At 41.0% G+C, this 13,962-nt stretch overlaps 1 protein-coding gene across 2 annotated transcripts in view; it reads left to right on the forward strand.

Moving 5' to 3' along the window:
* MARF1 (meiosis regulator and mRNA stability factor 1) overlaps window positions 1-13,962 on the forward strand; it is a 41,437-nt gene that overhangs the window by 19,188 nt on the left and 8,287 nt on the right. For both annotated transcript variants that reach the window (XM_090276972.1, XM_090276973.1), the window contains exons 12-21: window positions 197-375; window positions 1,563-1,643; window positions 4,140-4,376; window positions 4,505-4,624; window positions 5,329-5,504; window positions 7,250-7,470; window positions 8,449-8,591; window positions 8,768-8,901; window positions 10,228-10,430; window positions 11,095-11,322. In XM_090276972.1, coding sequence (XP_090133098.1) covers window positions 197-375; window positions 1,563-1,643; window positions 4,140-4,376; window positions 4,505-4,624; window positions 5,329-5,504; window positions 7,250-7,470; window positions 8,449-8,591; window positions 8,768-8,901; window positions 10,228-10,430; window positions 11,095-11,322 — 1,722 coding nt within the window. The remainder of the gene's footprint in view (window positions 1-196; window positions 376-1,562; window positions 1,644-4,139; window positions 4,377-4,504; window positions 4,625-5,328; window positions 5,505-7,249; window positions 7,471-8,448; window positions 8,592-8,767; window positions 8,902-10,227; window positions 10,431-11,094; window positions 11,323-13,962) is intronic.

Here is a 13,962-nt window from a genome sequence, read left to right on the forward strand (position 1 = left end):
AGCCTACATCAGAGCACACAGGCAGGCCAGGCCAGTGTCACGTCCCTGAAGGTCACCCATCATAGGTCACTTAGTGCAGACAGGTTCCCTTACTTCACTGAAGTCCACAAATGTGTCCCTTAATGATTCACCTTCAGTTTTGAAATTATAAGGTTCCTGGTAGACATAGCATCTGTTTTACTTTTCACTGCTGTAGGTGAAGAGTATTGAACTCAGCCCCCACACAGATTATCAGCTCAAGGCTGTTGTTCAAATGGAAAACTTACAAGAAGCAATCAGTGCGGTGAATAGCCTCCACAGGTACAAAATTGGCAGCAAGAAGATCGTGGTCTCCCTTGCCACAGGAGCTGCTAATAAATCACTCTCTTTACTGAGGTAAAAAACAAAGAAACAAATCATTTATTCCAGGGAATAACATTTTGGCCCTGAACAATTTTGTAAATAATAAAAATAGATTTTATCACAGTCCCAACCCCCTTGTGATTACAAATGGAGTGAATGCTTATTCTGAATTGATAAGAGTTAGAAATAAGCTAGAAGTTAGAAAAAATAAGTTAGAAATAAGCTAGGTAGAATAATTTGAGCTTGTTCAAGTCATTAACCAAAGGTGAAGCACAGCCTAAACTTGGCAGGCACTTAGGAGTGAAATAATACGCCACATCTTCAAAACACCTTCTAAAAATAGTGGACCTCGACAATAAAAGTCCATGAGCTTGGAAAGTCTGAAATACTACTGCTAAGTCTTAGTAGAAGGTGGACTAATCTCTTAACGGGTAGGTCTACAAGCTCTCAACTGGAAAGTATCCATAGTGTCAAATAGATACTGAGCCCTATAGTTCTCATTATGACTAGATCAATTTTAGGCATCCGAAGGTTTTACTGAGAATAAGCTTTCGCTCTTCCTGTTTTGAGTCCAGCAAAATAGGACTCACTTCTGAATATCTGTTTGGATTCTCAAAGATCTGTTCTCTCATGTGTACTTCATTATTGTAAGTTGTCCCCCCTCCCCCTTAGAGTAAAAATAATATTAGTGGAAGAAAATTTGGAAAGTTCAGAAACAAAAGAAACAAGGGAAGGGAAAGCATCCACAGTCCTATGGCTCAAAGGCCATCACTCTTTAACAGTTTGGCTTTCTGTTTTCCCTTTGAATGTTTTTATTGCCTTTTTGTGTTTTAAAACCACAGTTGAGATGGTATCATATTCAATTATGTATCCTCAGCTACAGGAATTCTCCTCCCATACCTCTAATATATGAACCACAGTGTAGCAGGAGGCAGTCAAGCTGTCGTGCCCTTTGCTCTGAATTCACAAGGTGTTTGTCTTACTGAGGAGTTAGTGGAAAGCCCTATGCTTGAGTCAGAGAAGTATCCCAGTATGTGACTTAATATTCTTTAACTGCCTTGTTCCTAAAGTCCTTTCTTCAAATTTTTATGGAAAATAAATTATGACATATCAGAAACTGGCACATTTATTTTGTATATACATTATGTTAGTCAATTTTACCTGTTTGTTGATTTCCAACAGCATTTATTCTCTTAATTGATTAAGATTTTGTCTTACAGTGCAGAAACCATGTCTGTTCTTCAGGATGCTCCCGCCTGTTGTCTGCCTCTTTTAAAATTTACAGATATCTATGAAAAAAAGTAAGTTAGGTTTATTTATTTGTTTGCATGCTACTGCATTTATTTTTTTAATTTTTGATTATTTATTGTTTTTTTTATTACAGTTGTCCCATTTTTTTCCCCCATTGCTTCCCCCGACCCAGCTCACCCCCTCTCCCACAGTCAACCCCCACCTTGTACACGTCCATGAGTTATTTATACTAGTTCCTTTACTAAACCCTTCCCCTACTTATCCCCTTTCTCTCCCTCTCCTCCCACCCCTCTGGTAACTGTTACTCTGTTCCTTGTTTCCGTGCCTAGGTTTATTTTTTCATTGATCCAATCAGTACTGATTGGTGACTTCCAGAATTCTAGTGTTGATTGGTGATTGGCATAAAACTGTGTAGCAACTCTTAAGGAATTTGCAGCCTGGTGGAGGAAATGAGACAAAGACAGCAGTGTTCGGATTTACATTTTGATTTTAACATAGGTTTTTAAAACTTATTTCATTTTTAGCAAATTTAGATCTGAGTCCCCAGAACTGTACTTCTATTTTGTTTCTAGCTGACTGATCAGTTTTGTTATTTGTCAAGTAAACAATTTTGAGCACCTAGACTAAGCTCCAGGGTGACAAGGTCTGGATCTGACCTAACACTGTACCTTCAATCCCCAGCACGAACAGATGCTCGTCAACTATCAGTGGGTGAAAGGCTGAAGCTCTGTAAACAGTGTGAAGCTGGGAAGACACAGGCTTTGTCCTTGAGGGGCTTCTGTCTGGAAGGGAAGGGAAAACCCAAATTATTGCATAGAACAAGGAAAACTGTCATTAAAAGGAAACTGTTCTGAGGATACAGAGGATGGAAACAACAAGAGCTTGACCATTTATGGGACTAATGGGAACCTGAAGTATTGGAGGAAGGATGTGATGGCAGGAACAGTGCTTCAGGGAGACTCTTCTGGTGGCAGTCATGTCTGCGACGGAGTGGACAGGGGAGGGAAGAGGATGGAGAGGGGAGAGGGCTGCACCAGTCCCTGTTCTGGGCAGATGCTGTTGGAACAGAAGGGACGGCGTACCCCAGGAGTTTCTGTTGCCCGTGGGACAGGACTTGGTGGCTGGTTTTATGTAGCAGGCAAGGTAAAATGCAGCGGTCGGTTTGAGTTTCAGACTGCCTGGGTGACTGGGAGAGTGGCTGTGTGATCACCTGGTAATAGGGAAAGAAAGAAAACATATTCAAGAGGTACAGCAAGGTTTTGATCTTGTTTTGGACATAGTATGAGTTTTAGGGAGCCATTGAAATATCTGGGTAGAGAGTTCAGTTTGTCCTCTGCACATGTGGAGGGTCCCTTGGGAAAGAAGTCAGCTCCCAAGAGAGGGCAGCTATTTGCCTGAAGGTGATCATGAAAGACAGGGGAGCAGATAAGATCAGAGGAGAGGGAGGAGAAACAGAGAAGGGCAGAACTGGGTGGGATGCCACTCAGGACAGGAAGCGGGTGAAAATCCAGAGGTGAGAGTGTTTCCAGGAAGAGTGGGGATGGCTTGCAACATTGAGAGAACTGAGGCAGTGGTGCGAGGTTTGGGGAGGAGGAGGAGGCCACTGGTGACTTGAGTGCCATCTCTAAAGCATCTTGTGGGTAAAACTCTGGGGGAACAGTTGACAGACTGAATGGCGAAATAGCAGAATCAACGCCAAAGAGGCCAGCTGCTTTCATCATTGGGAAGACAGAAGGGTACCGGACAGAGTGAGAACATGCAGGAGAGTGTGCTGCTACAGGAGTGGGACAGTAGGACCGAGGGCAAGAGGACGTGAGACTGGCTTTGGTAGAGGGGACATCTGAGCATATGTGTAGGGCACTGGAAAGAAACCATTGGAGCTGCTGTAATTTAATGAACACTTACTATGTGCCAAGCTCTCACATACATAATCACATTTAGTCCTCATATTCATCACTGTGAGGTAGGTATTGTCACCCTGTTTTACAGATGGAAAAACTGAGACCCAAACTAGTTATATAAGTTGACTGAAGTCATACAGTTGAGTCAGGATATGAGCTCAAATCTGTCTGCCCTGATTCAAAGCCCGTGCCTCTAAGCTCCAAGTATGAAACACACACATCAGGGGAGGAGTGAGGAGTCCCTTCTCAGGGGAAGTGTGGGTCATCACATTGCAGCATAGGTAAGGCAAGGCAGTAGCTGGAAAGGCAAATACCTCTTTCAGGGGAGCAGAGCAGAGTTGATAAGAGGTAATCCAGAGGGATTTAAAGTGAAGGGGAGCCAAGTTGAAAGCGGTTGTATCAGCTTTCCATTTCAGAAAATTAGGTGAGGCATTTACAGAAACTGCATGGATGTTAAGGGGTACCTACCAAATGATATAGTAGACAATGAGCCGAGATAACTTGAAGGAGTAGTGAGTGAATTTATAGTTATTCCAGTTCTACCTTTGAAGTGATAGAGGTTGTAGCTCTTTACTTGAGCAGGATAGGTGTTTTTGTATAATCAAAGAAAAACATTCTAAGTCATCTCTTTCTCCTTGGTTTTAGGTTTGGACACAAGTTGAATGTGTCAGATTTATATAAATTAACAGATACAGTTGCAATCCGTGAACATGGAAATGGAAGACTGGTATGTCTCTTACCCAGCAGCCAGGCTCGACAGAGCCCCTTGGGGTCTTCCCAGTCCCATGATGGCTCCTCAACAAATTGCAGCCCAATTATATTTGAAGAGTTAGAATATCATGAGCCTGTCTGCAGACAGCATTGCTCCAATAAGGATTTCAGGTATAACACCCATTTCCCTTCAAAAATAATCCTTTTGTATAAGGTCATGGAATAGCTCTTAGAATCACCTTGCTTCTGTTTAGTCTGCTGGGAAATGTCAACTGACTATTTCATTTTCTTTTCTGCAGTGAACATGAATTTGATCCAGACTATTACAAGATTCCTTTTGTGATTCTCTCTTTGAAGACATTTGGGCCCCAGGTTCATAGTCTTCTACAGACACATGAGGGCACCGTGCCGTTATTAAGGTGAACATGTCCAAACCATTGTGATGTGATGCCTTAGTTCTCCTCTGTATAGAAAATCTCCTCTCTGTCCACATCTCTGCCCAACAAGTATTGTAGGGGGCTTCCTCCTAGCCATCCTTCACCTTGTTCCCAGCTAAAATATATCTAAAATGGGCCCATTCACTCGGTATTTCAACAGGAAAACTTTTTGAGTTTGTGTTGAATTTCAGAAACAAACATGAGTAGGGCCATTTCCTTTCCACAGAGAAGAGATGATTCTAAGTGCTGTGAGAGCACACACAAGCTCAGACCGTTGTATATTTCAAAATTTGAGAGAGAAAAGTATTCTTCAGGAGTCCATTTAACCACAGCACTGGTCAATGGTAGACAATACAGGGGTCAGCACAGGGCTAAGTTGCCTTAAGGCCTCCAATATATTAAAGCAAATGAATAACTGACTTGGAATCCATTTGCCTTATTTTTAAACCCTTCTGCTGGGAAATTGTCCAGGAATTTCTAGTGCCACAGAATGCATCAGAGAGAGAAATTCTACAGTGACTGACTGCCAGTGACCTAGATTTTAACTCCATACCCAGATTAAGAGCATTTAAACAAATTATTTGTTAATGGATACATTAAAATAAAGGCTTCTGTTTAGCAGGTGCTTTGCTTTTCCATTATTTTAATAAACCTTTTTCTTCTTTTTTTTTTTTTTCAAACTTCAGCTTTCCAGATTGTTATGCTGCAGAGTTTGGTGAACTAGAAATATTGCTGGAAAACCAAAGAGGTGTTCCCATAGAACACCTCATCACCTGTGTTCCAGGTGTAAACATTGCCACAGCACAGAATGGTGTCAAAGTAGTGAAATGGATTCACAACAAGCCCCCGCCTCCAAACACAGGTAGTGGGGGCGTCAGGAGTTTGGTCCTTCTGAGCCAACATCTAGTGAGAGGTGGCTGTTGGCTTTTATCTTAAACAAATGTAAAGGAACGTGGGTATCTCCTTTCTTTCTTTCTTTTTTTTTTTCTTTCTATTTAATGGCTTTCTAAAGTGCAAAGGTTTGGCAGAACTAAACTTTTTGAAAGTATCAGCATAAATTATGTAAAAAATTTAAAACCCAAATTCCACAGTTACAAATTTCTAGCTACCTCGTTCTGTAAAGTTTTTCTACTTGTCAGTTTACTGTCCTTTTAAAAATAGTTCCAAGTATTTGAAGGAAAATTTCTGAATGCAGATTCACCTTTGAAATTCATTTTGCTTTACATTTCTGACTGATAAATGTGAAAGCAGGTTTAGCTTTAAATGACCAGGACATTTGGATGTAGATTTGGGTTAGTTCCTGAGTTCTGGTCATTCCCTGAGTTGCAGGTGTCTAACCCTGCTACCTGGAACAACACTTTAAGTTGTGGCCTTCATACTTCCCCTTCTTTGCCTTGGCCCTCAGTACTTCCTCCTGCTCTCCCCCACTTCCCTCTGCCCTATAGGAAGGAAGGTGCAGATAACCAGGGAGCTGTATTTGTACCAGAGCTTCTTACCTCTCTCTGGCCGTTCACCTCAGTTCTAGACCACTCTGGGCTCTGTTTGCTTTTCCTGTTAAAACTTAATCATATGAACATTCAAGATAAATGTAAAAACCAGTTTCCTAGTTTTATATCATGCTAGTTTTACATTTTTTTCCATGGTTTCCTGGGAAGTATTCTCAGCTTCTTTATGAGTTAATTAGGCTCTTTGGGGCTACCTGCTTGATGACCATTTATATGAGTTGGCAAACAAGTCTGTTTGGTTTTTCTGTGAGATGACTCATAATGCTTAATTGTCTTTAACTTCATTTAAACCAATTTTGTTAAATTGTATTGTCACAGCTGTCATATCAGTATGCATTAAAAAACATCAAAATTGGTGATTTTTTTTGTGTAGCCATTTTATTGTTGAAAATGGAAGAAAATTGCAACATTTTCAGCATATTATGCTTTAATATTTCAAGAAAGGTAAAAATGCAGCTGAAACACACAAAAAAGATTTGTGCAATTTATGGAGAAGGTGCTGTGACTGATTGAACATGTCAAAAGTAGTTTGCAAAGTGTTGTGCTAGAGATTTCTTACTGGATGATGCTCCAGGTCAAGTAGACCAGTTGAAGTTGATAGTGATCAAATCAAGACATTGAAATCAATGATATACCACACATTGATGACATCCTCAAAATATCCAAATCAATAAAGTTATTGGTGAAAATGAAAAATGTTATGGAAAAAACTAAATGGAGTTTTTGGTCAACCCAATAACTTTGTTCCTGTGGGAAAGTATGTTCCACATGACCAAATTACAAGTGGACCTTGAAATACAACTGATTTATAAGCTGGACACTTGTGTATTTTCACTTCTGCTTTAAGTTAACACTATGGTGAACTGTGGTGAACTATGCTTTAGTTTGGCACCTTGACTTCGAGAAGTAGTGGGGAAGCCTTTGCCAGCCCATAAATAAGTTGGGCTAGCCTGTTGATTATATGGAACCTGAGTATAGAAGCTGAGAAGTAAAGCAGCTAGTTGGTCTTGTTTGTTTGGTCCTGACTACCTACCTACCTCTCTTTCAGCCTATGTCATGCTTTATGTCTTACACATATTCTTCTTTTCTCCACACTATCTAGACCCTTGGCTTCTGCGTTCTAAAAGTCCTGTAGGTAACCCCCAGCTGATCCAGTTCAGTAGAGAAGTGATTGACTTACTGAAGAGCCAACCATCCTGTGTCATACGAATTAATAATTTTATCCCATCTTATCACCATCATTTTGCAAAGCAATGCCGGGTATCAGACTATGGATATTCCAAGCTGATTGACTTACTGGAAGCAGTGCCGCATGTATTGCAGGTAAGGAATGCGAAGGGATTATTGTTTAAACATGGGAATATCCCTGTATGACTTTGACTGCCTCAGCCAAAGAACCAGGATAGCTGGTAACCTAATTAATTCCTAAGAAGTCAGTTCAGAACAAAACATCCAGTACAGCCTTTCTTTGGCAAGCAGAAAATATACACAGGGTGGCAGCTTAATCTTTTAGAAAGCTACGAGCTTACAACTTAAAGGAAGTCCTTAGAGCACTGAGGCTTGTTTTCTTTCTAATCTCTGTAGACTGACCTTCTTCTTCCTAGCATATACTTTCCAGAATTGTTCACTGTTATGTGAGTATTGCTGTGAGCATGGGCTTACCTTTCTTATAAATGAGCCAAAGACCAGTTACTGGTCTGGAGCCTGGTATGGGTTCCTAAGCAGTCTTTGCCCATTAATTTATATTATTATAATAGTAAAACGGCCTAAAAATCTTTAGCTATCCTTCAGAAACACAATTATTTACCCAGACTGATAACATGTTTTTTGTTTTTCTGCTCCTATTGGGAAAGAGTATACAGTATTCCCTCACTTATCGCGGGTATTACATTCCAGACCCCCCCGTGAAGCAGGAACCTTACATTTATTCTACACTCCTAAACCTACGTAACTTTAACAACATACGTATACAGTACTGCAAAACCCATGATATAGCGAAAAATCTGCGATAAATAATTAAATATAATATTTTTTAAAATCTCACGGTACAGTGAGGCCACAATAAGTGAACTGCGATATAGCGAGGGACTGTTGTACAGGGGGGAAAGTACCAGGCCCTTGAGCGGTTGTTCACTTTGATGGTTTACAGTTTGTCGATCTACCTGTGTTTCCAAATGCAGATCTCATGCATAAAGGGAGTTGTGGTCTGAGGCAGTAACAGAGAGAGGAAAGCCAATAACAAGGAAGTCAGTATCTGCCAGGGTTTTATGAGTATAAATAACCCACGTGTTTGATTTGCAGATTCTTGGAATGGGCTCCAAACGTTTACTGACCCTTACGCACAGGGCCCAGGTGAAGCGCTTTACTCAGGATTTACTAAAACTTCTCAAATCCCAGGCCAGCAAGCAGGTCGTTGTGAGAGAGTTCTCTCAGGCTTATCATTGGTGAGTTGATGAGAAGGAAAAATATTAAAGTAACTATTTTAAAACACTTTTTCTTTCCCCAAATTGCAAATACTTATCCTACTGTTCTATGGAGCATTCTTTTGGAAAACTTATAAAGTTATTCTGACAAGTGATATGTCTGTCATTTTTAATCTGTTTCCATGGTTAAAATCTAGGTGTTTTTCAAAGGACTGGGAAGTCACTGAATATGGGGTTTGTGAATTGATCGATATCTTATCAGAGATTCCAGACACAACCATCTGCTTGTCCCAACAAGATAATGAAATGGTGATTAGTATCCCCAAAAGAGGTATGTTGACTGGAAGAAAGTGGTCTGTCTCAGTGGTTGCTTTAACCTGGAATCGTGCAAGGGATGCCTCTTCCTCCACCTTGTCCATGGTTCCTGAAAATCCGTGGATAGCACAGTGTGAAAATGGCTCTGTTGTGCAGTGATCCCAGGCTCCTCAGAGTAGGTGGAACCACTTGTTGAGAAGAAAAGCAACCTAGTTTTTTAGAATTTACTCTAAGGGGAAGAGGCACAACCATTCTCAAAAGGCCTCTTCAGGCTGTCTGTGGCTGTTTATGCCATAATTATCCATGTGAGAGTCAGTGACCATAGCTATTGCTTATCTGTCTTTAACTCTGAGCTACTTTCCTATGCACACCTGAGAAATAAAGAAAAGTCAATGTTTTGTTTTATTTTTAACATTTTAGTAGTTGCAGTTGACATCTGGGAGATGGGATAGATAAATCTACATACAGTCATGTTTCCCACTATTATTGATGAGTGCCTTTCTTTATATATATATATATATTTATTTATGTTTAGAGAGGGGAAGGGAGGGAGAAAGAGAGAAACATCAATGTGTGGTTGCATCTCCCATGCCACCAACAGGGACCTGACCTGCAACCCAGGCATGTGCCTTGACACAGGAATCGAACCGGGGACCCTTTGGTTCACAGGCCAGCTCTCAATCCACTGAGCCACACCAGCCAAGGCTGATCAGTGCTTTTCTTAAATTGTGCTCCTGCACAACACTGATATCCATGAAATCATAGTATTTCAAAGCTGCAATGAGTAATGTCAGTCTTTCTCTAATTCTAGTTTTTAAATTAATAGAAATAAAGCTGTAAGTTCAAGCTTTTTCTCCCATCTTTTTGTTAAACTTTTGATGCCTGGTAATGTTTTGTGCTAGCAATTTTAAGTGAAGATCAGATGAATAAACAAAAAACATGTGAATATTCAGAAGTGTGATTTCATAGAAATAATTTCTAGATTTTCTTCAAGTATAGAGATCTGTAAGTGTGTCATGTTTATAGGTGGTGTGGGAGTGGGAGATGGGGCAGAGAAATTATTTCTAGCTTATAAAATGAAGGTACATAGTTATGTATGCGTGAGGATGTGTATTTCATTGTGTATATAATTAGTATCCTGACTTCCTGGTGTTCTGCCCTTGAATGAATTTGAATACCATCTGCAAAGAGAGAGGAGTGTGTTTGTCTTGGACTGTGTGTGTTTGGAAGGCAAAGATAATAATCTCTCATAATCCATGCATAGGACTAACTACAACAATAATATTAAACACAAATGAGCAGGAGGAGATTATGATATGTGTTGTTGTTATGGTTTTTTAAGAACGTACCCAGGATGAAATAGAAAGGACGAAGCAGTTCTCCCAGGATGTTGTTGATTTGCTGAGGCACCAGCCCCATTTCCGGATGCCCTTTAATAAGTTCATCCCCTCTTACCATCACCACTTTGGACGGCAGTGCAAACTCTCATACTATGGGTTTACCAAACTACTTGAACTTTTTGAAGCCATACCCGATATTCTACAAGTAAGGGAAGAAATTATGTTTTTATGAACAATATATGGAAAATTTTTATTTTATTTACCTGAAAAGTAGGAAATTACAAAATAAGATGAATATTTGGAATATTTCTAACAGAGAAGCTATGTTGTTGGCTTATTAGTATTTAGGTAAATGGGTTTTCATCCTTCAATATAGAAATACATCATTCTTCAAACGTTTTAGGGTAGTTATTGAAAAAAAGATTAAATACTTTAAATTTTAAGTTGAATATTCTTTCGTTAGCTCCATACTTTAAATCTGTTATGTTAGCAGGGGATGAGTATATGAGGTGATACAAATGCTTAGCTTATAAATCATTGGTAATTTAAACCAGATTTCTATTGTTGACTTTTATTAATTTTACCATTTTTGACCCTCAAAGTGCTTTTTACATTAAAAAAATTTGTGGTAAGTTACACATTACCTATTTAGCTATTTTTAAGTGTACAGTTCAGTTGTGTTAAATATTTACATTATTACGCAACCAAGTTCCAGAACTTTGTGTTTCATCTTACGAAATTGAAACTATATTCATAAACAATACTAAAATGCTTTTTAGTTATAATTGTGTATATTCTCATGCCATTTAATTCCATGAACAATCATAACTTTTTCAGTATCCCTTTCCTCCTCCTGTGTGTTTTCCAAGGTATTAGAATGTGGAGAAGAAAAAATCCTCGCTTTGACAGAGGTAGAACGATTCAAAGCTCTAGCTGCTCAGTTCGTTAAACTCCTTCGGTCCCAAAAAGATAACTGCCTTATGATGTCAGAACTGCTCACAGAATATGCTAAAACTTTTGGTTACACATTTCGTCTCCAAGACTATGATGTCAGTTCAATTTCAGCTTTAACGCAGAAACTCTGCCATGTTGTAAAGGTAAACATTTTTTTTCATGGAATAACACTTGTGGCATAATCTCCATGGGGATGTTCATGTGTACTATACCGTTTCTGTAGTTACCCGTCGCACTACTTAAGGCTACACAACTTGCTTTGTTTGCCATTAATACCTTAGAAGGCTTATAGAAGCTGATTTAAATTCGGCAGTTTAGATGTTTGGTCTTGCCTTTGTGTGTTTATTTGTCGCCTTGCCAAAGTAATGCCTTCTTGAGCTGATGAGGTCACTGTTTTATCCCAGGGTGTTTATTCTCAGTTGTAGCAGTCTCAGTACTGCTGACCTGAAGTTGGATCCTTCTAAACAGGTCTTCTCTCAGGTTTGGGGGAGACTATAATTACAGATCTCTTCTCCCTTCTAGATTATGATTGACTTTTAAGGAGTAGGTGTAGGAGCAAGCTAGGACGGAGAATTGCCTTTGTTGCTGGTAACGCTGGATTGGAAAGAGTCCCTTCCTATTCCTTTCCGCCCTGGACTGAATTGTGCCTCCCAGTTCGAGGCAGAACAGCTGGCAAGTTTTCAGGTTTCATCCGCCACAGAACCAAGAAAACTCACTACAGGGAAGAGGAAGTAGGAATGAAAACATACAAAGTGATGGCAGCCCCAGTCAAGGTCTGGAAAGAATCTGCATACGGTACTAGGTCAGAGGAGGAGAAACCTTCACAGGAGACCAGTACGTAACTGCTGGAGAGTAGGAAGAACATTAGGTGTGGAACACTGAAGACCAAGGAGGAGGAATGGCCAGCAGCATTGCATGCTACTGAGAGGGCAAGTGAGACCAGGGCCAGCCTGACCTCTGGACCTAGCTAAGTGAGCATGCCTGAGAGCCACTGAGAAGGACCTACTCAAGAAAGAATATAGATATACAAAGTCAAGAAAGGGTGTTGGGTGAGGGCCCTGAAGAGGCAGGCGTTGTCATTTAGTGGAACAAGGGACGGCTCAGATATTAGTATTTTTATTTTGAAAAAGGGGAAGGGAGGTAGAGTAGATGCAGATATAGGTAAATTTGATGTTTGTCACCAGGAAAAGGAGGTAGAAGGTGAGATCTCCTGCTTAGAGGAAGAGAGAGAATAGGACTCAAGGTTGAAGAGCATGGAGATGTTCTGAAATGTCATGGCAGGAAGTGGAAGTGACCAGGAAGTCAAACGGGGGTGTGGGAGTATGGAGAGCTCACTGGAAGTCTGTGGCGTGGTTGCTTAGGTGCAGCTCCAGGAAAGCAGATAGTTGGGTTCAAGGTGAAATTTTGCCAGATGGGAACAACAAAAAGGCACAAGGACAAAGGAGTTTAGAGTATTGGCATGAATGTTAATGAATTAATGGCCCATCAGTGCCAAGATGGATTAAAGAGCTCTAGGCTTCTGTTTGCATGCAGGATGCACGGGAGGTTGGAATGAGTTGTTTGGAAAGCGGGCGATTTCAAGATCCCAAGTGTGACCCTGAGGATGGGAGTGTGGAGTGGAAACAAATAGAAAGGATGTCATTGGAGATGAGACAGTTGAGGCACTGAAAGGCCAGTGTGGTATAGGTCCCCTGGATGCTCAGTCACCCGGGACAGGGGTAGTGGTGGGCTTGGTGGAGAGGAAGACCCTTAAGCCATGACCACAGACTTCGATGAGTAGGGGTGAATGATTGGGAAGCTTCGCTCTGAGCAGTGGAGACGGGAAAGGATGGGAGAGGCTGTCCCAGCTGCACACTAGAACCCCCAGGGAGCTTCTGGGAGGTGCCAGTGCCCGACTTTCCCCCTGCCTCTGAGATTCTTATATAGCTCGAACGTGTTCTGAGCCTTGGCATTTTGTATAAGCTCCTTGGGTGATTCTGATGTGTACCTAGGTTTGAGAATTAAGAGATGTATCTAAGCATCAAAGGAGTGGGTTTTTGCTTTTTCTTCTTAAAAGGCCGGAGTGGTAACAGTGGTCCGGGCATCTAAGATGACTTGGACATCCGTGGTTGTATTTCTGTTGATAAAATTCTATGCCTATTGAGGAACTATGTAGTGTAAATCTCCAAAAATCCATAATCTTGATAAGTGGAATGGGGGCAGGGGGTCTACTCACCAGCCTCTTGCCTTGGTTCTAGGTGAATGTTAGAACCAAAGACACTGGTATTGGGTTCTCTCCTCAAGTGCCATTCACCTCTCTCTGCCTCCTGAGGACCCAGAACCCCAGTTGGAAAGCCAGAAAAATAGCTATAATAGAAAATAGTGGTTTGCCTGCCAAGCCTAAGCAGTGTGCGTGCTGAAGCTCAATTCGCAGACTCGTTCACCCCTGCCCAAGGCCTGTGGGTCTCAGTCACCCAGTGCTTGTTCCTTCTCAAGTTGTTTGGTACCCAAGTGGTAACCTGTGTCTTTTTTGCAAGGTTTCCCTCCCAACGTGCTTAAAAATGGAAATCCTTGATCTTCTTAAAATTCTGAAAGAATGGAGAAATAGACATGTGGTGAGACCTGAAAATGCCAGCTTTGCGGCGAGTAAATCATAGACTAGAAGAACGGCTTGCCTTGCGGTTAGAGTGGGCTTTCTGTCACCTCCCCGGTCTAGCCCCTGGGACACACGTGGGGAAAGTCACGTCTACAGAGCAGCCCTGTGGAGTGTCGCCTACAGTCTAACCACCCCCGGCCCAGCCAGC

The sequence above is a fragment of the Furipterus horrens genome, unplaced genomic scaffold (assembly GCF_987537825.1).
Source record: "Furipterus horrens unplaced genomic scaffold, mFurHor1.1.pri manual_scaffold_5, whole genome shotgun sequence".
Taxonomy (NCBI): domain Eukaryota; kingdom Metazoa; phylum Chordata; class Mammalia; order Chiroptera; family Furipteridae; genus Furipterus; species Furipterus horrens.